At 52.6% G+C, this 27,705-nt stretch overlaps 11 protein-coding genes across 11 annotated transcripts; 6 read left to right on the forward strand and 5 right to left on the reverse strand.

Annotated features, from left to right (window-relative positions):
* Positions 1–3,370: 3,370 nt before the first annotated feature.
* Positions 3,371–4,470, reverse strand: MYCGRDRAFT_98581 (uncharacterized protein; the record flags this gene model as incomplete). Its single annotated transcript, XM_003857221.1, has 2 exons — positions 3,371–3,660; positions 3,720–4,470. The coding sequence occupies 2 exons, from the start codon at positions 4,462–4,464 to the stop codon at positions 3,371–3,373; spliced, it is 1,035 nt and encodes a 344-aa protein (XP_003857269.1).
* A 4,341-nt stretch (positions 4,471–8,811) lies between these two features.
* MYCGRDRAFT_32304 (uncharacterized protein) lies at positions 8,812–9,380 on the reverse strand (the record flags this gene model as incomplete). Its single annotated transcript, XM_003857220.1, has 4 exons — positions 8,812–8,985; positions 9,033–9,148; positions 9,203–9,271; positions 9,341–9,380. 4 exons carry the CDS (start codon positions 9,378–9,380, stop codon positions 8,812–8,814), a joined length of 399 nt encoding a protein of 132 aa, XP_003857268.1.
* A 322-nt stretch (positions 9,381–9,702) lies between these two features.
* On the forward strand, positions 9,703–12,888 carry MYCGRDRAFT_34254 (uncharacterized protein; the record flags this gene model as incomplete). Its single annotated transcript, XM_003856349.1, has 2 exons — positions 9,703–9,862; positions 9,929–12,888. The coding sequence occupies 2 exons, from the start codon at positions 9,703–9,705 to the stop codon at positions 12,886–12,888; spliced, it is 3,120 nt and encodes a 1,039-aa protein (XP_003856397.1).
* A 428-nt stretch (positions 12,889–13,316) lies between these two features.
* MYCGRDRAFT_53381 (uncharacterized protein) lies at positions 13,317–14,496 on the forward strand (the record flags this gene model as incomplete). Its single annotated transcript, XM_003856350.1, has 3 exons — positions 13,317–13,347; positions 13,407–13,528; positions 13,587–14,496. Coding segments are annotated over 3 exons (810 nt in total).
* A 13-nt stretch (positions 14,497–14,509) lies between these two features.
* On the forward strand, positions 14,510–15,470 carry MYCGRDRAFT_102569 (uncharacterized protein; the record flags this gene model as incomplete). The annotated part of the gene is made up of 3 exons (XM_003856351.1): positions 14,510–14,849; positions 14,906–15,307; positions 15,360–15,470. The coding sequence occupies 3 exons, from the start codon at positions 14,556–14,558 to the stop codon at positions 15,390–15,392; spliced, it is 729 nt and encodes a 242-aa protein (XP_003856399.1).
* Positions 15,471–15,665: 195 nt separating this feature from the next.
* Positions 15,666–16,641, reverse strand: MYCGRDRAFT_102570 (uncharacterized protein; the record flags this gene model as incomplete). The annotated part of the gene is made up of 2 exons (XM_003857219.1): positions 15,666–16,269; positions 16,322–16,641. 2 exons carry the CDS (start codon positions 16,625–16,627, stop codon positions 16,168–16,170), a joined length of 408 nt encoding a protein of 135 aa, XP_003857267.1.
* A 230-nt stretch (positions 16,642–16,871) lies between these two features.
* On the forward strand, positions 16,872–20,363 carry MYCGRDRAFT_98585 (leucine--tRNA ligase; the record flags this gene model as incomplete). The annotated part of the gene is made up of 1 exon (XM_003856352.1): positions 16,872–20,363. The coding sequence occupies one exon, from the start codon at positions 16,899–16,901 to the stop codon at positions 20,361–20,363; it is 3,465 nt and encodes a 1,154-aa protein (XP_003856400.1).
* Positions 20,364–20,480: 117 nt separating this feature from the next.
* Positions 20,481–21,685, reverse strand: MgMoo (inositol oxygenase protein; the record flags this gene model as incomplete). Its single annotated transcript, XM_003857218.1, has 2 exons — positions 20,481–20,541; positions 20,820–21,685. The coding sequence occupies 2 exons, from the start codon at positions 21,683–21,685 to the stop codon at positions 20,481–20,483; spliced, it is 927 nt and encodes a 308-aa protein (XP_003857266.1).
* Positions 21,686–22,647: 962 nt separating this feature from the next.
* Positions 22,648–23,908, forward strand: MYCGRDRAFT_98587 (uncharacterized protein; the record flags this gene model as incomplete). Its single annotated transcript, XM_003856353.1, has 5 exons — positions 22,648–22,803; positions 22,943–23,274; positions 23,338–23,422; positions 23,475–23,652; positions 23,724–23,908. The coding sequence occupies 5 exons, from the start codon at positions 22,666–22,668 to the stop codon at positions 23,906–23,908; spliced, it is 918 nt and encodes a 305-aa protein (XP_003856401.1).
* A 119-nt stretch (positions 23,909–24,027) lies between these two features.
* On the reverse strand, positions 24,028–24,354 carry MYCGRDRAFT_33552 (uncharacterized protein; the record flags this gene model as incomplete). Its single annotated transcript, XM_003857217.1, has 1 exon — positions 24,028–24,354. One exon carries the CDS (start codon positions 24,352–24,354, stop codon positions 24,028–24,030), a length of 327 nt encoding a protein of 108 aa, XP_003857265.1.
* Positions 24,355–25,051: 697 nt separating this feature from the next.
* MYCGRDRAFT_33493 (uncharacterized protein) lies at positions 25,052–25,729 on the forward strand (the record flags this gene model as incomplete). Its single annotated transcript, XM_003856354.1, has 1 exon — positions 25,052–25,729. A coding segment is annotated over one exon (678 nt), but the record flags the coding sequence as incomplete, so codon positions are not given.
* Positions 25,730–27,705: the final 1,976 nt, after the last annotated feature.

The raw sequence follows: 27,705 nt of genomic DNA on the forward strand, positions 1-27,705 counted from the left end.
GGCTATAGACTCGACGGCTAGTAGTATCGCTCTTATTAAGAAGCTAATTTAGTAGCTAGGATTTCCGCTCTTCTACTAAGATCCCCGCTAAGATAGCGCTTATCTCGTCGATAACGCCTTAGCCGGTCTACTCGAAGGTATCCTTCGGCTCGCTATATATATACACCGCCGGCTTACGAGTGTTTACGCTAACTATATATATTATATAGGCAATGCTAACTTCCTATAGAGTTTCGACTTACGGTCTACTACGTCGGTTATTAGTTACGTTGTTAGCTATGTTATTAGCCGCACCGGAGGATGCTAGATCGGTCTACTATATAGGCGGAGTTAGCGACGGAGCGGCGGTAGTAGCTTAAGCAACAGTAGTAGCTTAAGTAGTATAGTCGATTAACGGAGCGCGAGTACTAGCGTTAGTAGGGCGGGTAGACTTCTTAGAAGTGCTCTAGCGAATTAGATTAGTACGACCGGACTATAGGACGCTATAGCTATAGTAGGCTCTAGTGCTAGGCTTGCTTACCGGCGGTAGTGCGGCGTACGTAGCGGAAGCGCTCTTAGCGCGGCTCTCGGTAGATAGTAGATCGTAGCCGTAGTTGCCGTAGTTGCTAGTAAGTCCGACGTAAGGAGCTCTACCGTCGGTATAGAACTTAGTATAAGTAGGCATAATTAAAGGCTTCGTTTAGGGCTAGATACGTATATATTAGACTAATTGTTAGACTAATTGTACGTAAATTAGAGGGTATAGACGATGTTAAGGATAAGAAGGGCGAGGAGCTAATAGCTAGGAAGGATTAAGAGCAGAGTTTTTATTTAAGGGCCTGTTATACTAGGCTCTTAGTGCGCTCTACTTATATATCTTAGATAGGGAAGCTATTCTCCGTAAATACCTACCTTATACGATCCCTTAGCTATAGGCCTACACCTTAGGCCGACGTCTTAAACTCTACTAGCTTACTACCGGTAGCTAGATAAGTAGCAGCTATAGCGCGGACATAAAGATATACGACTACATAGAGCTTGTTACTACTTATAGTCTTCTTACGACTATTTAGTTTAGTAGGGAATCTAGTAGCGGTAAGGCAAGCGTTAACCTATTATATAGTACTAGGCGGAAGGTATAAAACGAGGTCTATATATATTTAAATTAGCGAGCCGCCGGTATTACCTAATAGGTTACATCTTAGGTAGATCTAAGTAGAGATCTCGGTAGATCGGTATCTTACTAAACTCGTCCTTCCGGTCGATTATTTCTTATATCTACGGATACGTAACGTCGAGGTCGATGCTATACGGCTCGGTGCCCTTTAGCTCTAGATAGTCGTAGAGGATGTTCGGTATACTATTAATATACTTAGGGATCTTAGGGTGCTTACGAATGCGGTAGCGATTATAAGTAAGGACGAACATCTATATAGTATATCGGATAATAGGTAGGTAGATAGCGAGGAACGCTATACGGTTAGCCTTTTAATCCTCGTTATATAGACGCTTATTACGGAGCTTAATAAAGAAGTTACGCTATCTATTAAACGCCGCTATTGCTCTAAGACCCTAGAAACGTTTAATAGTATTGTTGCCCTTACTAGTTGTATACTAGAAGCCCTTATTAAAGCGGAGTTAGTGCCCTTCTTAATGCTCGCGGAAGCATAGATAAGCGTTAGCTATTATCGGAGTTTCTACGCTATAGTTAGTACGTATAATCTATATATTAAGGTTAGCGACAGCGTCGAGAGATGCACTAAGAAGTGCACTAAGATCGTAGCTTACCTACGGCGTCTTCCTAAGGGATTCGACTATACTAAGATACTAATAGAATACCGAGAACTTCGTCTTAGCTATAGTACCGACGTACGCCTATATAATCTTACGTAAATATACGTTAATGTAGTAGTAGAACTATATACTAAACAGCTCTAGCTTATAGTATATATCTATAGACTATATATAATCCGGGCCCTTAGCCTTTAGAAGGTAAGAGCGGACCTTAACTCTCTTACTAATGCGACGTACTTCGAACGGCGCCGAGTTTATTCGGTAGGCGATGCTATAGATCCGGTTCCTATATATACGGATTAGTACCGAGAGCTTTACTAGGAGCCCGAGATCGCGAACCTTCCGATTAGTCTAAACTCCTTCCGTATCTCCCTTACGAGACTATAGTATCCGTAATCTTCTAGCGCTCTACCCTTAATAACTCCGACTAATACGCTCTTAATAATCTTATTATATATCGGCTAATTATCCTTAGGGATCCTACGGTAGAAACCTATGCTCTTCCTTAATTAAACGAACTACTACTTCGAGAGCTTAAACCTATCTAGCTATAGGATCTTATAGTATATATTATCCTTCTTATCCGTTTCCTAGAATAGGTACTTAACCCTCGTACGTAGGCGCTCCTTATTATTCTTACCGAGATTAGGCCTCCGAGGCCTTATTATAATGCCCTAAGTTACTAGTTGTCGCCTTAAAGTTCTAAGGGATATATCTACCTACTTTTGCTCTCTTAGCTATATTCTTATAGCCTCGTAGCTTAGTCCTAAGACGTATAGTAGGACTTTAATCTCCTCGCGAAGGTAGTCGTAATTAGGCCGTAGGCGTAGTATAGCGGTAGGATTACGCTAAGATTACCGGCGAGCGCTAAGGGCGTGTATTTGTATATTCGTAGAGGCGTATATTCGTAATAAGGGCGATAGCGTAAGGGCGATAGCGTAAGGGTAACGGATTCTATAGTAGACGACTCCTTAGCGATAGCGACGACGAGCATAACAACGGTGTTACTAGCAGCAGCGTATATGTTAATTAAGGGCTATATATAGCCAGATTATTAAAGGTCTAAACATCTAATTCGCAAAATGGAGGTAGTAGCAGTAACTCACGAATAGTGCGCCATCTTACGGACAACGGCTTTGGCAGATTTCAACTTGCGACAAATTCAAACACAATCCGCGAACACGATCGTTGTTCGAATGAAAGACCTCTTTCCTTGACTCTCGTATGGCGCGCAAGGTAGTCGTAGGTACTGCGTTCCTGAGGTGGAGGATATCAGAAATGATTGGTTGTTCTGCTTCAATACTCTTCGAAAGCGTCTTCTGACGGCCACCCTCCCTCGAATTGCGCCTTCATCCGCTCACTCGTGTTCTTGAATGTGATGGACCCATCGGACGGGCAGCCGATTTTCCATCTATCTGTGGTCGTATGTGCTTGCTCGTGAATTCTGTGAATGCTCACCCAATGACTTGGTCAGTCTCTTGTCACCTCGATGATTGAAGCCAGCAGCAAGCCTCCCATCGAATGGCTTTCTTCGGGACATTTATTTTTGATGAGACGAGAGCCTTGAATGGACAGGATTGCGCCATGGCATGCTGTGTCATATCGTGTATTTCGAGCCAACGAACGACGGAACAAGACGACCAGGCATCTGATTCTGAATCTCAAACTTGGCTCGCCAGCCCGTACAATGACCCGCCAGCAGGACTTGAGCATCGAGTTCCTTCAAATCTGCGACGGTGCTTTGGATATGAGTTGGTTCGGCGTCTGCGAGATGGTAACCACCCATCACAGCGTACAGGGGTGTACCGCCACCTAGCTCGAATGCATGTCGCGAAGCATTCACTACGCCCGCATGGCTGCAGCCCGTGAAGACGACGATGCCCTTGCCTGTCAAATAATGGTCAGTAAGAATCATCAGGCCTCTTCCCCTAAGATTCATCCATCACCTTTGACTTTGCACATCAGCAGTCGTTCATCCTTCATCAGCGAATCATCGATCCAATGCTGTTCTTGTAGTCTGACTCCATACTTGAGGCCATTCTCATATGGTGTTGTGCGAGGAATTTCTCCCGAGATGAGGAACATGTCGTCCAGTACAGCATGGGATTGATCACTTTTGCAGACTTCTCCTCCAGCGGCCTCGATCTCTTCGAACGTTGGGTCTTTTCCAAGCGCTATCGTCATGCCGACAGACGGAGACTTCACACCTCGCAGAAAGGGTCGATCTGGGTGCAAATCGACCACGACTGGAGAAGAGCTTGCTGCTCCTCCACCTCGGCGTGCTTCGTCGATCATGCTCAATGCTCGAAGCATGCCTCCCGAATGATCGCGGTGCCAGTGAGACAGCTGGATCCTCTCAATGTTGGCCAGATCAGCACGAAGGCGTTTTGCATTCAACTCGAATGCTCGCTCTTCTGGGCCGGTGTCGAACAAGATGGTGTGCTTCTGCTCGCCTCGGATCCCGGTGATAATCAGAGAGAGACCGTGAGCTCCACAGCAAATGTTCTCCATTTTGGCTTCTCGAAAAGGCTCACCGTCTGGGTCTGGCTGTTGGGCTTCTTCGCGGAAAGCGACGTCTTTAAGATTGCCGCTTTGGAGTACCCCGGGATTGGGCGAGGCGGAGATCGGGTCGAGCTCATTGTCAATCACAACCAGAATCTCGACGGAGTCCAGCTCGATAAGGCTTGCCATGCTGTTGATCTGGAGAGGCGTTGTGGCGTAGGTGATGTGAATGTGAATGTTGCGGGAATGAGGTAGGTTCCAAGTTTGGTCTACCAAGGGGGTGATTCGTCAGCACGCTTCGTCTCTTCAACCGAGGCCTAGTATGAGAGGGAGTTTATCTTTGAGTCAACGGCGTTCATCAAAGTCCACGCAGCCTATATGCCAGGCTGAAAGAACGAGCTCCTTCATGCTGGAAAGGTATACGAGACAGCCTGTGAGGCATGGAAAGCAGACGCGAGCGAACATGCGCTTTCCATCTCTCTCGCTCGCTCGTCTACACTTGATTACCAGAACTCCGTATCGCTTGCTATGACCATCGCCGACAGGGAAATCGTCCTTGAAACACCATGCGTACACCGAAAGCAAATCCGTCCACCGTCGCATTCTCAGCAAGCCTCACATCAATCCTCCATCTTATCGAGAATGTCCGAGTCCTGCGCACTCACAGCATTGCTGTCGTCCGACTCATCACCACTTCCATCCGCCGCATCGCCATCAACGTCCGCCTCGACTGGTTCATCCTCGCCGTCCACATCCATCGCATCGCCATCACCCTCCTTGTCGTCGTCGCCATCTTCGTCCTGACCATCCTCGCCATCCTTCCCACCCTTCTTTCCCTTCTTCGCCTCCTCCGCCTTCTTCAATTCCTCCTGCTTATCCCTCTTCCTCTTCTCGCCCGCCATCTGAATCTTCAACATATTCCGATGACTCGTACGCATGCCAAAGAAATCAATGTACTTGGAAAAGTCCTTCACGTTCTCATCATACCATTCCCACTCCCCAGGTTGATAGCCCTTGCTCTTGGGCTGCGTCTGCTTCTGACCCAGCGCCGCCGAGATGCGCTTTGTGATGGTCGCCTTGTCACAGTAGCATCCGTTGTAGCAGAAGCGGTCGCGCACGTCTTTGTTGCCGTAGCCGGCCTCCGACGTGATGCGGAGGAGCATGCTGCGCCAGAGCATGTCCGGGCAGAAGTCGACGATGCACTCGGCCGCGACGCGGGTCAAAATCGGCCGCTCGTCGAGTTGTTTGCGGGTGGCGATGGTGTCGCGGACGGAGAATTTGCCCTGCTCGAGGTTCTCCGTCATGCCTTTCTTGCCGGGATTCCAGCAGATCTTGATTGTGGCTTGCACGTCGGGATCAATCTTACCCTCCTCAGCAGCGTCGAGGAGGTCATCGGGGAGTTCATAGCCGAGCTTCTTGGCAATAGCTTCGTCCTCGGGGCCGACATATGCGAAGTTGCCGGAGTGGTATGGATCGCCACCGGTTTCGCCCTTGGGTCGACCTTCGCGCTTCTTACGCTCCTTCTTGCCAGCAGGACCCGGTTCCGTTTCGGAAGAGTTGCCGGCCTTATCCTTCGCTTTTCTGCCTGCACGCGCCATACCTGGGGAGCTGATCAGTGAAGTGTCCCTCGCGGCCGCTCTCTGCAGGTTGCGAGACGTACGCTGCTGTTCCTGAATCTTCGTGTCGATGTCGTCGATGACGGGAATGTTGCGCTGTCGAGTGGCTTCCATCTGTCGGAGTGTTTCCGGATCGTAGATGCTGAGATCCCACGTGGCCTTCTCTTTCTCTGCCTTGTAGTCGATCTGTCGCGCCCATGGAAAATCCTCCGCCTCGGCTGGCTTTCGAATAGCACGCCTACCAGCCTTGATCTGCACTTTCTTCTCGATAGGTCTCTTTCGAGCCTCGTAGGGGGGTGTCTGTGGAGGCGGCGGAGGTGATGCCGGCGGTGGCGTCTCCTTCTTGGCGCGGCTACGGGGTAGAGATTAGCAAACATTGACCGAAGGAGTCGACAGAAGAAATACTCACCGCTTGGGGGGCTCAGGGGCTTGTTGGGCACTGGGAGGCATGGGAGGATATGTTTGCTGCATGCCGAACGTACCGTTCGGCCGCATACCGCCTGGACGACCCATGCCTGGATAATATCCCAAGTGGAAAGGATATGGAGGATTCTGTGGCGGATGCTGTAGATGCGGAGGCAGAGGTCCCATCGGTGGATGCATCTGTTGTTGGAGCATCATATGTTGATGGTGCATCTGCTGTTGGTGCATTTGCTGTTGTTGCTGAAATTGCTGTGGATTCATGTGCATTTGCTGGGGATGCATCATCGGGGGGCCACCATGATGCTGGGCTGATGGAGGAGGAGGTTGTGCATGAGGCGGGAATGTTTGGGCTTGTGGGTGCTTCGGCTGGAATTGCTGCTGTTCGTGTTGGATCTGCCGTGCTAGGTCCTTCCCTTGGCTCTGGGTTGTCGGCTCGTCATTGTGGGCTGTAGACTGACAAGGCTGTTGCGGTGGCACCGAAGCTGGCTTCTGCTCCAGTCGCTGCTGTGACGGTTGATGCTCATTCTCTGACCGTTTAGCACACGGTGGTGCAGAGCGAGCTGGATCATTGAGAATCTGATGTTGAGAGGCGACCAGTGGCTGTAGAGTCGAACTTGAAGCTGCACCACCGGGAGCGAACTCGGATGGATGGACATGACGCCCATAAATCGGCATGCCCTGGCCACGCCAACGCGTCCGCTCAAGCAAGCGGAAGTAAGCTTGCTGGGCAACCTCTTGTGGGATGAGCCATTGTGGAAGGGGAAAGTCCTCCATGTAGCGCAGCATCTCGTTGTCCTTCTGCAGCTGATAGTATTCCGTCACCTCCCAGTCATTGCTGAGTTGGCGCACCGTCACTTCCGCATACATGAATTCCCACTGCCTGCGCATCTCCGTGCTGAAACCACTCCACGGACGCTCGTCAAGCCCCACGCCGTCGTTGGAATCGGATGAGGACAGGGAGATGACTGACATCGTGTCTTCCCAGTCGTCGCCTTCCTCCTCGTCGGTGTAGTAGTAGTCCCCATCGGTGAATTGGTATTCCTCGACTGCATCGTCATCCATCGACTTGGACGCCGCGCTGATCATCGTTGCCTAAAGCGCAGGAATCGTCAGTTTACTGTTCGCTCGTCGTTCTCTGGGATTAACCTACTTTGCCACTTTTGGCTCGCGCTCGACCTGGCTTTCTGCTGGGACCGACATCAGGCGCAACGAGCTCATCACTGCTGTCAGAGATGGTGATGGAGGAAAGCTTTTGCTTCACCGCGATGGTGTCTGCTGCGATGGTGGGCTTTCGGCGGCGACCGCTACTGCGAGTTGGCGCACTGGATGCCGATGCTTTCGCCATCGTGCGCTTCTTCTGTGGCTGTTTCCGTCAGTATGACGTGCAAGATTCGATGGGTTTGCGCAGGGAGTTGAGACAGAAGTTGGCAAGTACGAGAAGGTGCGGTCGGGAGAAGGATTCCGGTGGTGAGAGCCAACAATATTGGTGCTGTCGTTCCGTCAATGTAGTTCTCCAGGCAGACCAGACTTGGCAATCCAGGGCGATGATTCGTTGTGTGTCCTCGATGCGAATGGAGGAAGGTTGGCGAAGGACCCTCAGGCGGACGCCAAGACTCGGCTAAGTCGAAGTGAATCCACTCTCAAATCGCTGAAGGATGATCGACTGTCACTAATACAAAGCCCTGAAAGCGAGTCGCCGTGCTATCGTATTCTTCTGTCAGGTGCTTTTCAAACGGTGCCGAACCCGTGCGATGCGTGCTGTCCGAGTGCTGTTGATATTTGAACCGTTGGAGTAGTTGGCGTGAGCAGAGGCGTTGATCGCAGAGAAGAAGGACCAGGTTTTGGAGATGCAGGACCCGTGCGCAAGATTTGACTTGTGCTTTTTCGTCAAGCGGAGATGCGATGTCTTATGGGAAGGTGTTGTAATCGCAAATTGAAGCAGGGGCGCTCGAGGCGACTGGACTTACCTCTCATTCAAGGAAGTAGCGGACCACGCTAGTCGAGCACACGCGGAACATTCGCAATTGTCATGTATAGTCGAGTGACTGATTCGATGGGATTGCCGTGAGCGATGGTGTTGGGGTGGGTGATGGTGATCGAGTCGACAGTGTACGACAAATATAGTTGTTTTCAAAAGGTAGCTTCACTTCTCCAACCTAAGTGCGGCCCGCACGCGCTAAACTCTGCCCGCGTGTGAATGATTTAATAATCCGAGGGCGGTTTCCAGCAAACATCCCAAAGCCAATTTGACAACCACGGAACTCGCTACGAAAACCTTCAATGAAGCCAATATATTGCATTCCTATATTCTTCTCGCCCAGATCAGCATGGGCATGAAGTCACTCGTTCACTTCAGAGCCCTGCTCGATTTGAACCAGGTTCAGTCCCATTTTCCGGTGATGACCCAATATCGGAACAACGTCTGCATGTTCAAGACGTACGTAACTCTCAGAATGGCACCCTTGCAGCGCTTGATGCTGGCCATGGATAGAACAACTCAAAATATGACCTCTCCGGCATGTTCGCCCTCGAAGCCCAGTTCAGCTAGCTTCTTTTGCCGCGATTGGTTGGTTTTTTGATTCTCCTTGTCTTCTGCCTTCTTCATCGCAAACACAGTTTCCACTGGTGCGGCCTCGTATGGGGCAGGGACGTAATCGTCTTTGTCGAGGTCCTGTATCGTGTCAGTGCCGTCATGTGCCTGCAACGGTAGGTACGCACAATCTCCCCAAGAAGGAGGACATTCTCTCCTCGGACCAAGAACAGTCCACGCTCGATATCCGCATATAGATTTTTCACGAAGAATCGCTCGATGGTGTCCTGAAGCACGAGATTTCCTGTTGCGACATTGTGTCAATGCCATGCCGTTGTCTTCCATCTTTTGTCCATACCAAATTGATCCCAGCTTCTTAGCACTCCGATGAGCTTCCTGCCGTCGCGGAGAGAGACCAGTAGCTTTTCTGAACGCCCAATTATTGGTCATCCTGGTCTCCAAAAATTTCTGCATTCTCTTTCAAGAGCCCACTCACTGTCTGTCAAATCCAGTAATTGCGCAGCGGTCGTGAACATCTGAGGCGGCAGCTGAGGGACTGGCGGCGGTCCAGTCTGCATACCAGGTCCACCTGGCGGGCCCGCATCATGGAGGCTGAGGTTCTCCATGTGCTCATTGGCAAGGGCGATGCGAAGTGAGGGATTTAAGGAGGCTTGATGTTCAAGCCATTCGTAGATGTGAGTGGTCTATAGTTCGTGTCGCTTGGAATGGAGATCTGGGGTCGTCGCTCGGGCAAAGTTCGGCTTCTGTGAGCTCATATGCCTCTTGCATCGAGCTTGTGATGCACTCACTTCATGCTCGACACAACTTGATGCGACGACCATTTCGACCGACGCCGGCATGCTGTCCGCATTCAAGGCACAGTCCATCTATGAGCTCAAGCAACGCGACAAGTCCAAGGTCGAATCCCTTCTGGCATACGGCGACCGACTACTGGTTGGACTCAATAATGGCGCCTTGCGCATCTTCCGAGTGAATGAGGGCAGCAATGCGGAGGATGGTGGAAGCAAGACTGGAAGCGGTAGCGATGCGCCGACATCCAGTCCTTCGAAGACGAAGCCCGTAGAACTACTGCGCGAGGAAGAGAAGTTCAGTAAACGACCCATACAACAACTGGCCATCGTGAAGGAGGCCAACTTACTGGTCAGTCTGAGCGATACATATGTATCTCTCCATGATCTCCAGACGCACAAATTGGTCGAGCGATTAGAACAAACGAGAGGCGCCGCTTGCTTCGCAGTGACCAGTAATGTCGTCAAAGACCCGGACACAAATGTTCCAAGCTTGGTTTCTCGACTTGCGGTGGGAGCAAAGAGGAGGGTACTCTGTTGGACATGGCAGGATATGGAGCTTCTTCCAGATGTCGTCGAGATCAGCTTGGAAGCGAGTATCAAGAGTTTGAACTGGGCAGATGGCAACCGCCTCTTTGCTGGCATGGATCCGGGCTTCAGTGTGGTGAACATCACGACAAAAGAGATTACGGCCGTACACAAGCCCACGCAAAACAATGGAACAGACTTGAGCTCCGGAGAACTGGCGGGTGTTCGCTTTGGTGCTGTCAGTAGCAGCGGAATGGGATACATGGGAATGGGAAGTTGGGTTCCAAAGCCGATGGCAACGTGGATAGCTGGGGATCAAGTCTTGCTGGCCAAGGACGTCAACACGCTGTTCACAACTACTGAAGGAAAACCACTCGAGAGGAGACAGGTGCCTTGGTCGCTCGCGCCAGAAGCCATCGGCTACAGCTATCCATACCTCCTTGGTCTTCAACCGCCAGAGAAGGGCGCCCTTCAGATCCGCAATCCCACCACTTTGACCTTACTCCAATCTGTCGCCGTTCCTGGTGCCATGATTCTGCACGTTCCTCAGCCCAACATCAGCCTGGCCCACGCTGGAAAGGGCTTCCTAGTAGCCTCAGACCGTGTCATCTGGCGGATGAATGCACTTCCATACGACACGCAACTTGCCGAGCTGGCAGAAAAGCAGCGATTCGACGAAGCAATCAGCCTGCTTGAACTGCTAGAGGATACACTCATCGACGATAAGGCTGGGCGCATTCGTGAGATCAGGACAAGGAAAGCCATATCATTGTTCCATCAGCAGAAATATCGGCCCGCGCTGGATTTATTCACCGATGCTGGAACATCTCCGGATCGCGTGATAGCTCTCTACCCGAGAAGTATCGCTGGAGCATTGTCGAGTATACCAGACGAACCAAGTGAGCCCGAAAATCCTGTTGCAGAGGGTATTGAGGACTCGAACAAGGACGCCCAGTCTACACCAACGAAGAGTATGTTCGGATTGCTCAAGGGTGGCCCGAAGAAAATGGATTCCGATGCAGCCTCACTCAAATCTCCGGCGAAAATAGACAGCGATAATATCAGTATACGCCCGAAAGCTACCAAGGGCGCGGAGAAGCCTTTGGAGGGTGCAGACCTCAAGCTCGCCGCTGGCTGCCTCAACTCGTTTCTTGCACAAGCTCGAGTTCAGATGCAAAAACATCTCACTCCGGACGGATCTCTAAAAGAGTACCCACCTGCACTCGACCCTGGGACGGGCAAACCTGCGTTTGCAGACCTTCTTTCAGATTCTGTTTTTGAGCGTAAAGCAGGCGACATCGACTATCAGGCTGAGCTTCTCAAGACGGCTCAGCTGGTAGACACAACCCTTTTCCGCTCTTACATGCTAGCAAGTCCATCCCTTGCCGGTTCGTTGTTCCGACTCGACAATTTCTGCGATCCTGATGTCGTCCAGGCGGCACTTTACGAGGGTGAGCGATACAACGACCTCATTGACTTCCTCCACGGCAAACGTTTGCATCGCCAGGCACTGGAAATGCTTGCCAAATTCGGCAAAGGTCAAGCCGACGGAGAGGTTCCTGAAGGCATGCAAGGGCCCGAGCGAACGGTGGGATATCTCAAGCAGCTTCCACCAGAGCTTGTTGATCTAATACTGGAGTTCGTTCGCTGGCCCATTGACGAGATGCCAGAGGTAGGAACGGAGGTATTCTTGGCCGACACCGATTACTCTGAACGCCTGCCTCGGCAGCAAGTCCTTGAGTTCCTGGCCAGTGTCGACCGAAAACTTGAGATCAGATACCTCGAACACATCATCGGCGAGCTTGGCGAAAATGGCGAGGGCTTTCATCAGCAGCTGATTGATCTTTACCTGGCAGAGCTCAAGCAGAATGATTTTGACGAGGAGAGTCGCGTAGAAGTCAAAGGTAAGCTCGAAGCATTCATGCTGAAGAGCAAAGTCTACAACAAACGCAAGACATTTCAGCAATTGTCTGCCACGGATCCGGTCTTCTACGAGGCACGAGCCATTGTGCTCAGTGCCATGGGCAACCACAAACAAGCACTTTCAATATATGTCTTTCAAATCATGGATTACGATAAGGCGGAGAACTACTGCAACAAAGCTTACCTGGAAGAGCAAGCCGATCATCAAGCGTGCCTCATTGATGGCAGTGCCACCCACGAGAAGTCTTACAAGCAGTTCGATGCAGAGGACTCGTCAACGAAACCCAACATATTTGCGATACTGCTGGGGTTGTACTTGCGGCCCCCTGCCGGCGAAGACAAGCGCTGGCCGCAGGCACTTGAACTTCTTAGCAAGCATGGCGCCCGTCTGCCAGCCAGCAGCACTCTCGACCTTATGCCGGATGACCTTGCGGTGCAGGAGCTACAGGACTACTTCCGGGGACGCATCAGAAATGCGACCTCCATCCTGCGAGAGGAAATGGTAGTGAAGAGTCTTGAAGGCGTGCGTCGGGCGAATACGGAACGTCTCCTGTCTCTCGGACCGGACAGTGTTCAAAGTGAGAAGCCGATGGGACGCAACAGACGAGTGAGGATTGGAGAAGATGACCACTGCAAGGTGTGTCACAAGCGGTTCGGTGCCAGCGCGGTGCGCGTGTATCCGGACAACGAGGCTATACATTACGGCTGTATAGGGAAAAGTGGAATAAGGAGAGCGCCAGAAGGTGGTCTAGGGGGAATGCGAAGGTCTGCTGCATGGAGTTGATGTAACTGCTTAATGATACCCAGGGAGAGCCATTGAATGCAAAGCAGTTGTCGAGGTGTGAGACAGCAGATGATCCGATTCGAGCTTGACGCGGACGCAGCAATAAATAGATATCGTATGCCACCGGCCCTCCTGAATCGTCCAACGACAAACTCTTGGCGCCTCGCGAGCCGATGTCGCTCGTCAACCTACAAGCTGATGGACTTGTTAGACACATAAAAGGCCAGCATTGGCCGACCGTCGAACACATCCTCTATTAAACCGACAAAATGGCCGTCTATTGCCGACCACTTGTCAATCTCTCGTGTCGTGCTGCCGGCGGTGCACTCTTCCACGGTTGTCGCAGTAGACTTCCTCTATCACTTCTCATCAACACGATGGACCGGCATGGAGTCCATACTTCTCCAAACATTGCGCGACTTGCGAAGAGAATACCGCCCGGGACGTGGGACACGCACAGTATGGTTTAACGTACACTGCTCTTCGGATTTGTAGATCAAGGCTAAAGTTCCGAACAGTGCACGTAGTCGATCCGGACACGTTCCCACTGGATGCTGCCGCTCAATACAAGCCCAAAGCCCATACGCTTGATCAAGCCCAGGACTTCTTGGGCCAGCTCGGTATCCGGAAGATGGTCATAGTGAGTGCCAACAAAGGCGTACAAGCACCGCGCAGCTCACACGGGTCTTCCTTGACAGATTCAACCAAGCATCTACGGCAACGACAACTCATGCACACTGGACGGTCTGAAGAGCCTTGGCACCAAGACTGGCCGTGCTGTCATTCAGTTTGATCCTGCATTGGCCTCCAAAGAACAACTCCAAGAATGGCACGATATGGGTGTGAGGGGCGTAAGACTCAACTTCAAGAGTGTCGGCGCGAATCCATCAGCCTCAGAATTAGAGGCAACTCTACGAGACTACGCGGACGCTGTCAGGTCCTTCGGGTGGCCATTAGAGCTGTATATCGCTCTGGAGAACGTCCCTCTGATCGAGAGCGTGGTGGACACACTAGGTTGCAAGGTCATTATAGATCACTTTGGCCACCCTACAGCAGAGTCGCTGTCCACGGCCAAGACTGCGCATGATATTCAAGGCTTCTCGTCCTTAGTGAAGCTGCTGAGGCAGGGCAACACTTGGGTCAAGATCTCGGCATCGTACAGACTGGCAAAAGATCCGGCGAGCAAAATCGTCGAATCGCTTTGCAGGGAGGTTGTACGAGTCAGGTCCGATAGATGTGTGTTCGCGACGGATTGGCCGCATACGCGATTCGACGATGTCGTTGTCGCGGACTACCTGGAGAAGATCTTGGACTGGTGCGAGGATGAAGGAGTCGATCTGTCGCAGGTCCTGGTCAAGAACGCGGAGGAACTGTTCGATGCGTGATCGTCGAGAGTCGTGTAGATGTCCAATTGATCCGTGTCATCACGTAATGAAGTAGGCTGGCACCTGGTTTTGTTGTGGTTGTGGCGAGAGGAAGATGAAAGTGCTTGCGTCAGAGATGGTTGCCCGGCTCTGTGGAGCAGAGCTCACGCGACGTCGGTGCTTCGGACGGAATCATCTCCAAACTTTTGCGATGAGCTTCCAGAATTCCACTACAATCCACTTCATATCGCCGCCATCAACCAGGACCTGCAATTCACTCAACATTCCATCACATCGAACACAATGCTGCAACAGAGATTGTTGCGCTCATTCCTGGCTGCCTCGAAGCAAACCCCGGCTCTTCCAACCTCTAGAATCTCTCCATCCGCCTCCCAACCCAAAGTCGCATTTGTCGCATCACAACAGCTAGCGTCGCGGAGATGGTATTCAGCAGAAACTGAAGCGAAGAAGGAAGAGGTTCTGAAGGAGCAGGCAGAGGCACAAGGTGCTCAAGAGACACCCAAGAAAGATGCAGCGAAGGAGGATCCAGTGCAGAAGGAGTTGGAGGCTAAGAAGCAAGAGAATGTTGATCTGACTGTGCGTACGATAGGCTTGCATATGGTCAGACCAAGTCTTGCTGACTCTTTGAACAGGACCGTCTCAAACGACAAATTGCCGAATATCGCAACCTCCAAGAGCAGACCAAGCGTGAGGTCCAAGCAGCGCGAGACTTTTCCCTGCAACGATTCGCAAAGGACCTACTAGAGAGCATCGACAACCTGGATCGTGCACTTGAGGCCGTTCCCAAGGAGAAACTCACCTCCGAGAATCAGGACTTGGTCAACCTGCACAGTGGACTCAAGATGACCGAGCGCATCCTGATGGGCACTCTGAAGAAGCATGGAATGGAGAAGTTTGATCCTAGCGTTGAAGGCGACAAGTTCGATCCCAACAAGCACGAGGCGACGTTCATGACACCACAACCGGACAAGCCTGACAACACTGTATTCCATTGTCAATCGAAAGGCTTTCTCTATAACGGCAGAGTACTGAGGGTAAGTGAATGTCAGGTGTGGACTCAAAGGCCATGACTAACATGCTCAACAGGCTGCGAAGGTTGGCGTGGTGAAGAACTCATGAGCGAGTGGGGAAGCGGCATCTGTATAATGCGGTATGACGGGAAATAGCAGTGTAAGATTCTCCTCTTCGAGTAAAACTCCAAAAGCATAGCATTGGCGGTGTACGATACGCTTGAGAACAGCCGACATAGTGCGACAGTCATGTACATACTGGCGGGTTGGTTTGATGTTGCCGAACCGATATATCAGTGCACTCTGTCGCGGACAAGACCTTCAATGAGGCTGTGGAGCTCATTGACACAGAATAGGAAGAATCCCATCGTGTCGTGGGCGGCTCGCTGGTGCTGATCGAGCCAGACCTCCCACTCCAAAGTTGTATCTGATCCCTTCGCACAACTGGCGGGCTTACAACGACATGGCTGAAGCAAGCGTTGCAGAATACCGTAATTATTTCCTCCAGATCTGCCGTGCGCCGTACACCCAACATTCCCACATCTGCCATCGTAGGTTCGGCTCATGTCTTCATCGACACCTCTGTACTCTTCGATCCAGTGATAGATAGACCAAGCATAGCTTCGAGCAGGAGCTTGCTGCGGTATTGCAACACGAGGCTAAGGGGGCCCATGAAATCACCAGCCTGATCCGGTCCTCGTGCAGCGAGCTTGGAGGTGCTCGCGGTGCGGGTCGTATGGGTTCACAAAGTCATCTTGACGTGAAGTGTCGTCAAACGTTGCGACTCGAAGACGACCTCGCAACCGTATTTCGTCTCGAGGAACAGCCGTTGAGATGATGGAGGCTTTGGAGCATCAGGCATTGGCGCCTCTTGACAGATTGGTTCAGGATGGCTGCTTCAGTGCAACGGGGCTGGAATTATCTGCTTTCGTGTCCTCTCTCGACTCGTTCATCGCGCTCACTTGCTCTGCATATGCTCTTCGTATCTGGTGACTTGTCAGCCCACGCATGATTGCCGATATGATCATCTCCACTCACTCCATCGAATGGTGTTCCCTCATCCGTCTCCATGAACAACACTCCATACACAATCACAAACGTAATGCTCGCCCAGGTCGCCAGCTTCACGCCTTTTGTCCAGTTTGGTCTGGCCCACTTGAGCTTCGCGCGACGCCGGTACCGTCTTTCTAGTCGGAATTTGTGCTTCTCGGACAGGTTCTCGAATTCGGGCGGCCATATACGCTTGCATCGGTACGGGTTGGCTTCGATCGTAAACGGAAATACGATGGCGTTCGCGGGAGCTTGTGGTGCTCGACGGAAGAGCGAAGAAAAGATCGAGGCCATGTTGTAGTGGAGCGTGATAGTTAGAGACGATGGAGGTCTTGAAGCAATGCTGTCTCGAGGCGGGGATCTGCAGGCACAAGAGCTCCCCCATAAAAAGTTCGGCTCCAGTCATCGCAAACCAGTACGAGCAACACACGAACACTCTTTCAATCCTCTGCTCACAGCTCAACGGCCACTCACGACGACGCTCCCTTTCAAAACTTCCTCGTCGCGGCTGCGAAGCCTGCGCTTTTCCTACCGCAGTCACACTCCCTTCCGAAACGTCGCCAAAATGGCCGCCGTTCAAGCCACGAAGGAGGCCCTGGCTCCGACACAGCAGGCGGGCACTTTCAAGATCGAGAACACCGAGAAGCGTGATACATTGATGGCCAGCGAGAAGAAGTACCAAAAACTATGGGCCGACCGCAAGATCTTTGAGCAGAACGCACCCACTCTCGAGGATGTGCCGTTCCACTCCATCACACCCGCCGAGCTGCGGAAGAAGGTCCCCAAATACATGGTCACCATGGCGTATCCATACGTGAACGGGACTCCTCATGCTGGCCATTCTTTCACGGCGAGCAAGCTGGAGTTCGCTGTAGGTTGGGCACGAATGCAAGGAAAGCGGGCTCTTTACCCACAAGGATTCCACTGCACCGGTATGCCGATCAAGGCGTGCGCCGACAAGCTGGTCCGCGAGATCGAGAACTTTGGACAAAACTTCGAGAACTGCCCCGTCGACGCTGTCAAGGACGAGAACAAAGACGCCTCACCCCCAGCGCCCACCCAGCAGGTCACCAAGGAGGATGTTACCAAGTTCTCCGCGAAGAAGTCGAAGGTCAATGCGAAGACAAATGTCGCCTTGAAGTACCAATTCCAGATTATGCTTGCTCAGGGAATTCCGATTGAAGAGATTCACAAGTTCGCAGAGCCGCAACATTGGCTACAATACTTCCCTCCTCTATGGAAGCGCGATTTGGACAACATGGGATGCCGTGTGGACTGGAGACGATCGATGGTCACGACTGATGCCAACCCATACTACGACGCCTTTGTGAGATGGCAGGTCAATCGTCTGAAGGAGCTGGGCAAGATCAAGTTTGGCAAGAGATACACTGTCTACTCACCCAAGGATGGACAGGCATGCATGGACCACGACAGAGCGTCTGGAGAAGGAGTAGGAGTTCAGGAATACACCGCCATCAAACTTGGAGTCAAGGAGTGGGCCGAGGCAGCCAAGAGCAAGGTCGAGGGCAAGGTTCCGGAGGGCGGAGTGGTCTACTTTGTGCCTGCGACTCTACGACCAGAAACGATGTACGGACAGACATGCTGCTTTGTCGGACCTGCTATCACCTACGGTATCTACGAGGTCGTCAAGGGCAAGGAGTACTACTTCATCTCGGATCGTGCTGCGAGGAACATGGCCTTCCAGAGCATATTTCCAACATGGGGAGAGTTTCCCAAGGTCGCAGAGCTTCAGGGCTCGGATGTCATTGGTACCCTTGTCAACGCACCATCCTCGTTCATGAAGGAAGGTGTGCGCATCCTTCCCATGGAGACCGTCAAGGCCTCTAAGGGTACCGGTGTCGTATCTTGCGTACCATCAGATTCCCCTGACGATTATGCCACCATCATGGACCTGAGCAAAAAGGCCGAGTACTACAAGATCAAGAAAGAATGGGTCGACTTTGAAATCCTGCCCATCATCGAGACTCCTTCTTACGGCAACTTGACCGCCAAGTTCCTGGTCGAATCGATGAAGATCAACTCGCCCAAGGATGCGAAGCAATTGGCCGAGGCCAAGGACCTTGCCTACAAGGAAGGCTTCTACAAGGGAAAGATGATTTACGGAGAATTTGCGGGGAGGAGTGTTGAGGAAGCCAAGCCGTTGGTCCGCCAACAAATGATTGATGCGAAGGACGCTTTCGCTTACGCCGAGCCAGATGGTCAAGTTGTCAGCCGATCAGGAGACGAATGTGTCGCTGGCCACCTCGACCAATGGTTCATGAACTACGGCACTCCCGAGAAGTCTGGTGATCCCGAGTGGCAACCCACTGTTCTTAAGCATGTGATGAATGAGAATGGCAATGGCTTGAATCTCTTCACAACAGAAGCCAAGAACTCCTTCGAGCAGGTCTTGTTCTGGCTCGCACAATGGGCATGTGCTCGAAGCTACGGTCTGGGTACCAAGCTGCCCTGGGACCAGAGCCAGCTTGTCGAGAGTCTGTCCGACTCGACCATCTACATGTCATACTACACGATCGCACACTTCCTACACAAAGACATCTTTGGCAAGGAGAAGGGCATTGGAAATATTGCACCTGAAGAGATGACGGACGAGATCTGGGACTGGCTATTCTGCCGAGCAGAGACGATCCCTCAAGGAACCACCATCAAAGAGGAGACTTTGCACCGCATGCGTCGGGAATTCGAGTACTGGTACCCTCTTGATCTCCGTGTCTCCGGCAAGGATCTGATCCAAAACCACTTGACCTTCTTCCTGTACGTTCACATTGCTCTCTTCCCTCCAGAGTACTGGCCACGCGCGGTCCGCGCCAACGGGCATTTGCTTCTCAACGGAGAGAAGATGTCCAAGTCGACCGGAAACTTCCTCACACTCTACGATGCAACGGCCAAGTTCGGCGCAGATGCCACGCGTATCGCACTTGCAGACGCTGGAGACAGCATCGAGGACGCTAACTTCGACGAGTCTGTGGCGAACAGCAATATTCTCCGCATGTACGAGCTCCGACAATGGTGCGAGAGTGTCATCAACGACGCTCGTCTGCTCAAGGACGGCGAGACCTACGCCCAGATCACGAAGAGCGAGCGCCACAAGAACAACGACTCGGTCATGCGCACTGGTGAGAAGATGTTCTGGGACGAGCTTTTCGAGAACGAGATCAACGGTCTTGTCCGTGAGGCTGGCAAGCAATACGATGCGACCAACTACAAAGCCGCCCTCAAGAGTGGCCTGTACGATTTCACCATCGCTCGCGACTTCTACCGCGAAGCGACCAAAGCAGCCGGTATTGGCATGCACTTTGACCTCGTCAAGCGCTACGTCGAGCTGCAGGCTCTGATGGTCACAGTCGTCGCTCCCCACTGGGCGGAACACATCTGGCTCGAGGTTCTCAAGAAGGACGATTCGGTGCAGAACGCTCTCTTCCCGGAGGTGCCTGATCAGCAGCCCAACCTCACCGCTGCTCGCGAGTACGTCCGCAACACCAGCAGCAACATCACCTCTGCGGAAGGCGCACAGCTCAAGAAGATGCAAAAGGGCAAGCAGACTTCGTACGACCCGAAGAAGGACAAGAAGCTCTCCATATTCTGCGCAAGAAATTACCCTGCGTGGCAAGACGGCATCATCGATATCGTTCGTCAAAACTTCGTGGACATGAAGCTCGACGTCAGCGCAGTGTCGAAGTCCATCCCGAAGGCGGAAAGCAAGAAAGCCATGCCGTTCGTGCAAGTGTTGAAGAAGTCTCTTGAGACGGGCATCGAGCCGAGCACAGTGTTCGAGAGGAAGCTAGCCTTTGATGAGGTGAAGGTGCTGTTGGAGATGGTCGCCGGTCTGCAACAGATTGTGCAGAAATGTGCTGTGGTGGAGGTTGTCGTCGTGGAGGATGAGGGCAAGAAGGGAAGTGTTGCAGGAGGCAGCGAGGGTGTCAAGCAGGGTGAGGAGAGGACAGCATTGCCGCAGAGTGCGGAGAATGCGGTTCCGGGTCAGCCGACTTTCTTCTTCGAGAATGTCTGAGTAACGAGGGATGATGGAATGCGCCTGTAGATGAACGGATGACATGGAAAGGAAAGAGATGATACACCATAGCAGGACAAATGAACTGTCTAGATGTATAGACAGGAGCGGCGTGAACTATACTTGTGCAGTACGTCTACTCTCCATTGTGAATTGTTCGATGGGGCAAGAGGTGAATCTAGATCAGGTCGTCAATCATGAAAATAGGTAAGTCTATCAAAGGTCTAGACGATGCCATGTCGCCGTCTCAACCGCCATAGGTGGGAGACTCTACCCAAACTCCAGAACGCCGGTGTGATATCTACTTCTTCATCTTCAACACATCCCGCTCACCACTTCAAAACCTTCATCTCCTCGCCCTCACCTGGTGGGAAGTACATATTAATCAACCCCACGTAGTACTCCTTCAAGTCCTCCACCTTAGGGACATCATCACTTTTGCTATACAGATCATACGGATTGAACGCTTTGACCGCCGCCAACATCTTCTCGTCCTTGTCGTTCATCATCCACCTGTACCCCCCGGCGCTGTGCCAGGGATAGAACGAATGGTATCGGATCATCGCCAATGCTTCATCGGGGAGGGTGCTCTGCTCCTTGCAAATGTGGTAGAGGTACTCGTCGTGACCCCAGGACAGCATGACATTGTCCATGCCACAGCCGGGCGTGTAGATGCCGTGCTCGGTGGTGTATATGGAATCGCGGGAGTCGGGGTTCTCGAGGAATGTGCCCGGGTAGATGATGGACTCGTCGAAGCGACAGCCGACGGGGAAGGTGTCGCCCACGACATCCCATTGTCCTCGTGCGTCGTAGAAGAAGAGGAGTTTGCCCAGGTCGTGGATCAGACCGGTCAGTTGGAACCATTGCGGCTTGCCGTCGCGACGGATCGCCTCGGCGGACTGGAGGAGGTGTTCGATTTGGGAGAGGGAGGTGTCTGGGTCGGACTCGTCGATGAGGGTGTTGAGTTTCTCCATGGCTTGCCAGATGGTCATGCGGGCGCGAGTCTTGGAGTGGAAGTCGTTACGGGCTTTGAGATTGTAGGCGACAGTTTGCTTGGTGTGTTGTTCGCGGTAGAAGTTCTTGACTCGGTCGCAGGCGTCTTCGTATTGCCGGAATTGCGTCTTGTCTTTCTCTGCATCGAATTGTGAGGCTTCGTAGATGTCGACTTCGGCTTGTGTGGCTGTGCCGTTCTTGACACGCATGGCCGCTTTGAGGACGTTGACTTCATCGATGGCGTCGGAGGTGGCTTCAAGCGCGAGGCCGTCTTTGTGATCGTTGAAGTCTTCGGCCACATTGGGTATCTCGTACATAGCAGGAGCCATCTTAAGGCAAGAAAGAAGAAGGCGTGTATATGCGAGTTGACTGCAATCCTGTCTTGTCTCCAAGCGCTGATGAGTAGAAGAGGCCCGAGGTTGAAGTCAGAAATGAGAAAGAAAGGGGAGAGAGAGGAGGGCGGACAGTGCAAAGAGATGGAACGCCCACTTATGAAGGTGCCAATGCCATGACCTCTACACGACCAAGAGAGTGTCCACTTCCCCGGAATGCCTGCGAGCGACACGAGGAGGGCCCGTAGTCCCAATCGCAAGCTGCAATGCCCTCAACGCTTGACTACTCCACCGGGAACACGTATCCCCATTCGGCCGATAGAAAGTCCTGCAGCGAGAGCTGGCATGACACAGCGCCATCGCAGCCCAGACCCATCATCCATATGCCGCATGACCACAAAGAAGCAGTTTATAGGTCGTGACCGGAGGAACCTGCACCTTAGTGTCGTTAGTCTTGTCTTCGGAGGGGAAGAATTTCCAGCTCAACGGCATGGTGTCGGAGCTGATTGGCGGTGAAGGGCCTTTGTTGTTCCGTCAGCGGAAACGCTGTCGCAGAAGGTTGGGCCTAAGAGGCACCAAGAAGAGCTGCTATAGGCTGTAGGTGGTGTCATGGGGTCATTGTGCGGAGACGAGTGGCATGAAAAGCTGGTTCTGATCGCGGCCTCGGACAAGAGTCTGGCCGAAGAGAGGTGCATTTAGGCGTGTGAGTTGATCCGGTAAGTGAATTACGAAGTAAATGAGGCATTGACCGTGAGATGCCGGCAGGGTGGGCCAAATTCGTTCACTCATGGCGGGGCATCTCTGCCAAATTGCCTGAATGTTCAGGGATCAAAGACCGACCAAAAGTACGTCAGCCAGATTTTTGAGCTGTTGTGGAGCTGTCCCTGCGATTCTGGGGTCAACCGCTCATGAGTAAAAAGGTTCCCTCCATTTCTACTCTCCTTACGACACCTGAATCTCTTATCTCATCCAACAAAATGTCTGATACCACTTTCACCCTCAATACTGGAGCTAGGATCCCCGCGGTGGGCCTTGGGACGTGGCAGAGCAGTCCGGGAGAGGTCAAGAAAGCTGTTGCGCATGCGTTAAAGTCTGGGTACAAGCACATCGATTGCGTGAGTGTTCAGAGTTGTGGAATGTGACTCCGTGATCCGGCTCAAAGTGGACTGCATGACATTCTCCTTTGTGGCTTGGAGTGTGCAATTTGAGCGGGAGAACGAGTGATGTGCTGAGCTTCAAAGCTGACCACTTTAGGCATTCGTGTATGGCAACGAAGCAGAAGTTGGCGAGGGTCTCAAGGAAGCCTTCGAGGCGGGCATCAAGCGCGAGGAGATATTCATAACATCAAAACTTTGGTGCTCACACCACCGCAAAGCTGAGCAGGGTCTGGACGAAAGTCTGAGGAGACTCGGGCTTGATTACGTCGATCTCTACCTCATGCATTGGCCCGTGCCGATGAATCCGAATGGAAACGACCCGCTGTTTCCGAAGCTTGCCGACGGATCAAGAGATTTGGACACGGAGTGGTCGCATGTCAAGACATGGCGAGAGATGGAGAAGCTAGTGAAGACCGGAAAGACCAAGGCGTGAGTCGAGCTGTTGATGGTGCATCGGCCAAGAACTTGAGAGCTGATACATGGCGATTTCAGGATCGGCGTCTCGAATTACAGCGTGAAGTTCCTCGAAGAGCTTCTCCCACAAGCATCAATCGTCCCTGCTGCCAACCAGATTGAGGTAGAGTTCTCCGGCCATACCCGAGTGGAAGAGTGCTGACGATGCTCGATAGAATCACCCGTATCTCCCCCAGGAAGAGATTCACCAATTCTGCAAAGAGAAGGGCATCCTGATCGAAGCGTACAGCCCGCTTGGAAGTACAGGCAGCCCGCTCTTCCAAAAGGAAGGCGTGCAAGAGATTGCGAAGAAGCACAATGTCGGCGCAGGCACTGTGTTGATATCGTATCAAGGTAAAGCCATCCTGCTGCGTGGCGTGCTGCGGAAGACTTGCTTCCTCGATGTATACTGACTCCCGCGATAGTGAGCAAAGGCCATGCCGTTCTTCCCAAGTCCGTCACGCCATCGCGAATTGAGGAGAACCTCAAGGTTGTCAAGCTCGATGCCTCGGATATGGAAGCTCTGGAGAGCATCCACAAGAAGGAGGGCTTGAATCGATTCGTGTATCCCGCCTTTGGCGTGAATTTGGGCTTCCCAGACAAGCAGTAGAAATGTCTTGCCCAGCGATGGGAACAATCTGCTCAAGGCATGTCCGCCGTATAGATGATAGATATCCAGAACTCGGAAAGTATTTGGAGATGGTCATATCTTTCTCTTGCCTGTCATGTTCATCGCACAGCTCTCTTGTCCTTGGCCTTCATCTCGTCCGCCTTCTCCTGCAATGCCGCGCGCAACGCCTCATTGTTCCGCGCCAGGAGCAACACATCTTTACTGCCGATCGTCGTTCGTCCATCGTGCTGTGCAAAGGCTTCCAGATCCGTAGAAACAGCGCTGATTTTGGCGGCCACCAGTTCACTCAAACCGCCGATGAAGTGCGGCGACGCATTGAGGCCTTGCGATAATGTCACCTCGTCGACGATCTTACCGACCGCATACCAGAGGGCCGATTTCAGTCGTTCATCGTTGATTGCGTCGTCGCTGGCGAGGGACGGCATATTGTGCCGCGCAGGCTGGTATGCGCAACGTCCCAATCCGGACAGTGCAAACGTCTCGGTATGTGAGGTGAGAGTCTTTGACAGGTCTTCACTCAGCCCGAATGGCTGGCGTTTGGCGCGTCGAGCTACGCGCCGTTAGTCAGCCCCCAATGTCGAGATGGACTCCGGCACTTGTCCCACCCCTGCCATTTTGTTCCTGCGCTAAACCCGCAACGGCTTGTCCATTTCGCTGCGCTAGACCACACATGGACTGGTATGGTTCGGTTCGAAACGGCTGTCAACTCTCTTCCCTAATGACGAACCAGACACAAAGACGTTATGCCGCCCCCTACAACGGTCGTCAACTCTCCTTTTTCCCAACAACGAACCAGACACAAAACGTTATGCCGGCCCCAACCCGTGCCGTGTGTCTGGCTGGTTGGCCAGAACCTCTCCTCCTCCACAAAGGATTGCCTTCGCCGCAACGTCTGGCCGTTAGGAATGCCATGCACTTTTTTCCTCGCAGCCACTACTCTTTCACGGCCGTTCTTGAAAACAAGATGGCGACGGCCGTTGCAGAGCGTGGCCTCTCGTCTTTTGTAGGACCTATATAGGTGAGTGATGCCAGTCGAGTCTGGACATTCTTTCTTGCACATCATCACAGGGTTGTTCGAGTACCAGTCTCACATACTCTCAACCCTATCTCTTCTTCTCCATCATGTTCTCTTCCACTTCCCTCTCGGCAGCATGCCTGCTCCTCGCCTCGGTCCAGCCCGCCCTGGCACACATGGAGATGCGATGGCCTTTGCCATTACACAGCAAATTCAACCCGGACACGCCAGAGAACAAAATCGACTACAGCATGACTTCACCCTTGAAGAACGATGGATCCGACTTTCCTTGCAAAGGTTACCAAAACGACCGACCATTCATCCCGACAGCATCCTACACCGCGGGACAGGCCTACAACATGACATTGGCCGGAAGCGCAACCCACGAAGGAGGCTCATGCCAACTCTCCCTTTCCTACGACAATGGTGCCACCTTCAAGGTCATCAAATCCATGATCGGCGGCTGCCCTCTCGTCAACACCTATGACTTTACCATTCCCTCCTTCGCTCCTGCGGGCGATGCTCTCTTCGCTTGGACATGGCAGAACAGAGTGGGCAACCGCGAAATGTACATGAACTGTGCTCAAGTCAGCATCGCCGCCAGCAACACCAGGCAACGACGCCAGGAGGCTTTCAGCACCTTTGAGAGTCTTCCATACCTCTGGAAAGCCAACCTTCCCGGTATCAACGGATGTGAGACGACGGAGCGTGTTGACCCTGTGTACCCCAACCCAGGCAGTGATGTCGTCTTTGGCGCTGGTCTTTCCGACATCAGCATTCCATTCGAGGGCGAGTGTGATGCGCCTCAGCCGTTTGGTCAGACCTTTAGGGATCTCGGAGACACGCCTGCTCCTGGTGATGCGGGAACGACTACAAGCTCCACCATGTCCGAGACCGCATCTTCGACCGAATCCTCGACCTCTACGACTTCCGATAGCACGACTGAAACTTCGTCAGTTGAATCCACGGCCACTAGCACGTCGGATGTCGACAGTTCGTCCACACTGGAGCCAGAGATTACCTCGAGCACCGAGCTGGAGAGCTCAACCAGCTCAGACTTGGTGAGCTCTGCCGTAACCTCTGACCTCGAAAGTTCGTCTACTCTTGTGCCGGCAACTACAACCTCAATCGATTCGCTGGAGCCAGATGTTTCCTCGACCACATTCAGCGCTACGGCCTCTTCTGACTTCGAGACTTCTACCACTGCACCTCCGTTGCTCACTTCCGTCAGACCTCCGTTCATGAACGGAACCACGTCAACGATCAGCTTCACCACGTCTTCTCAGACCGGAAGCAGCTCCACTGATCAGTCGATGTCTTCATCGACCGAGACTAGTGCTGTGACTCCCACCAGCTCAATTTCCGGAATCTCTTCTAGCACTTCTGATTCCACAACCGGACAGTCCACGACTGGAGCATCTAGCTATACTTCCGGCGTGTCCAGTACTTCTGAGTCCACATCGGTATCTACCACACTCGAGCCAGAGATCACAAGCACAGTCACGGTGCCTCCATTGTTCACGACCGTCAGACCCCCATTCATGAACGGAACCACGTCAACGATCAGCTTGAGTACGTCTTCGAAGGTGCCAGATGAGAGCTCTACAACCAGCACCACAAGCATCCTCCCAGGCAGCACGACAAGCAATGCTCCCGCGGCCACCCGAAGCGTCTTTGCACTTGAAGTCTCCGGGATTCAGGGCATTGCCGACGGCGCTAAGGGCGCCATTGCCATCGACGGTACCTTTATATTCGCCGAGGAAAACACTGCTACCATTCTGGCCCTCCTGGAGAATGGAAAACTTGTGGACAGCAATGGCTTCGCTGCTAGTGTTCCTACCACCCGAAAGAGGCAAGAGTCCGCTGATGGATCGAGAATCTTCTTCGTCTCCACTCAGGACGCTTCGTTCGAGGCTTGTGTCTGCGAGATCTCCTCTGCCAATGCTCTAAGCTGCACCTGCGATCTCCTGACCGGCTTCAAGATCGGCCAGGGTGCCGACCTTGGCGTTCTCGCCATCGGTACCCCTGAGGGCCTCTTCGACATCTTTGCACCCGAGGCTGCTCCCGTTGAGAATTCCTCTACGACAACATCTGCTTCCTCTACTGCGTTTGAAACATCGAGCACCGTCAGTGATAGCTCGAGCACTATTGCGACCTCATCCGCACCAGAAGAGACCCCGACCAGCAGCTCCGCCTCAGCCACCGACAGCAACACTGCTATATCAACTGCTCCACAACAGACGTCGACCAGTAGCTTCAGCACCAGCACCTCCAGCGAAAGCAGCACTGCTTCCTTAACAGCATCAGAGGAGACATCTACCAGTAGCTCGTCGACCGCCAGTTTCTCCACCACCACTGCCACTACAGAATGCACCACGACGGCGACGCTTTTCCCAACGACCTCGATGACCAGCATCTCGTCCAGCTCCACCGCAACTGCCACACCGACCGACTCCTCCATCCCACCCTTCGCCACCGCTGATCCCAACTCCCGAACCACCGGCTATGCTCCTTGCGTTCCGGGCACTTTCCTCTGCACTTCTTCCACAACCTGGTTGACTTGCGACTACAACGGCGGTTCCCTCTCATCCTTCGCCGCCGATGAGTATGTCTGGAAGAACTCCCGCACCGTTGCCGCCGGCACTGAGTGTCTCCCTGAGCTGTCGCCGTACACCGATCTCCAAGGCAACTTCGAGCAGCAGAGCAACGTGCCCGAGGGCTACTACAGGGATGACCGCTACGTGCGCGCGAGCCCCTTTGG

This window comes from Zymoseptoria tritici, chromosome 1, assembly GCF_000219625.1.
Source record: "Zymoseptoria tritici IPO323 chromosome 1, whole genome shotgun sequence".
In the NCBI taxonomy this organism is placed as follows: Eukaryota; Fungi; Ascomycota; class Dothideomycetes; order Mycosphaerellales; family Mycosphaerellaceae; genus Zymoseptoria; species Zymoseptoria tritici.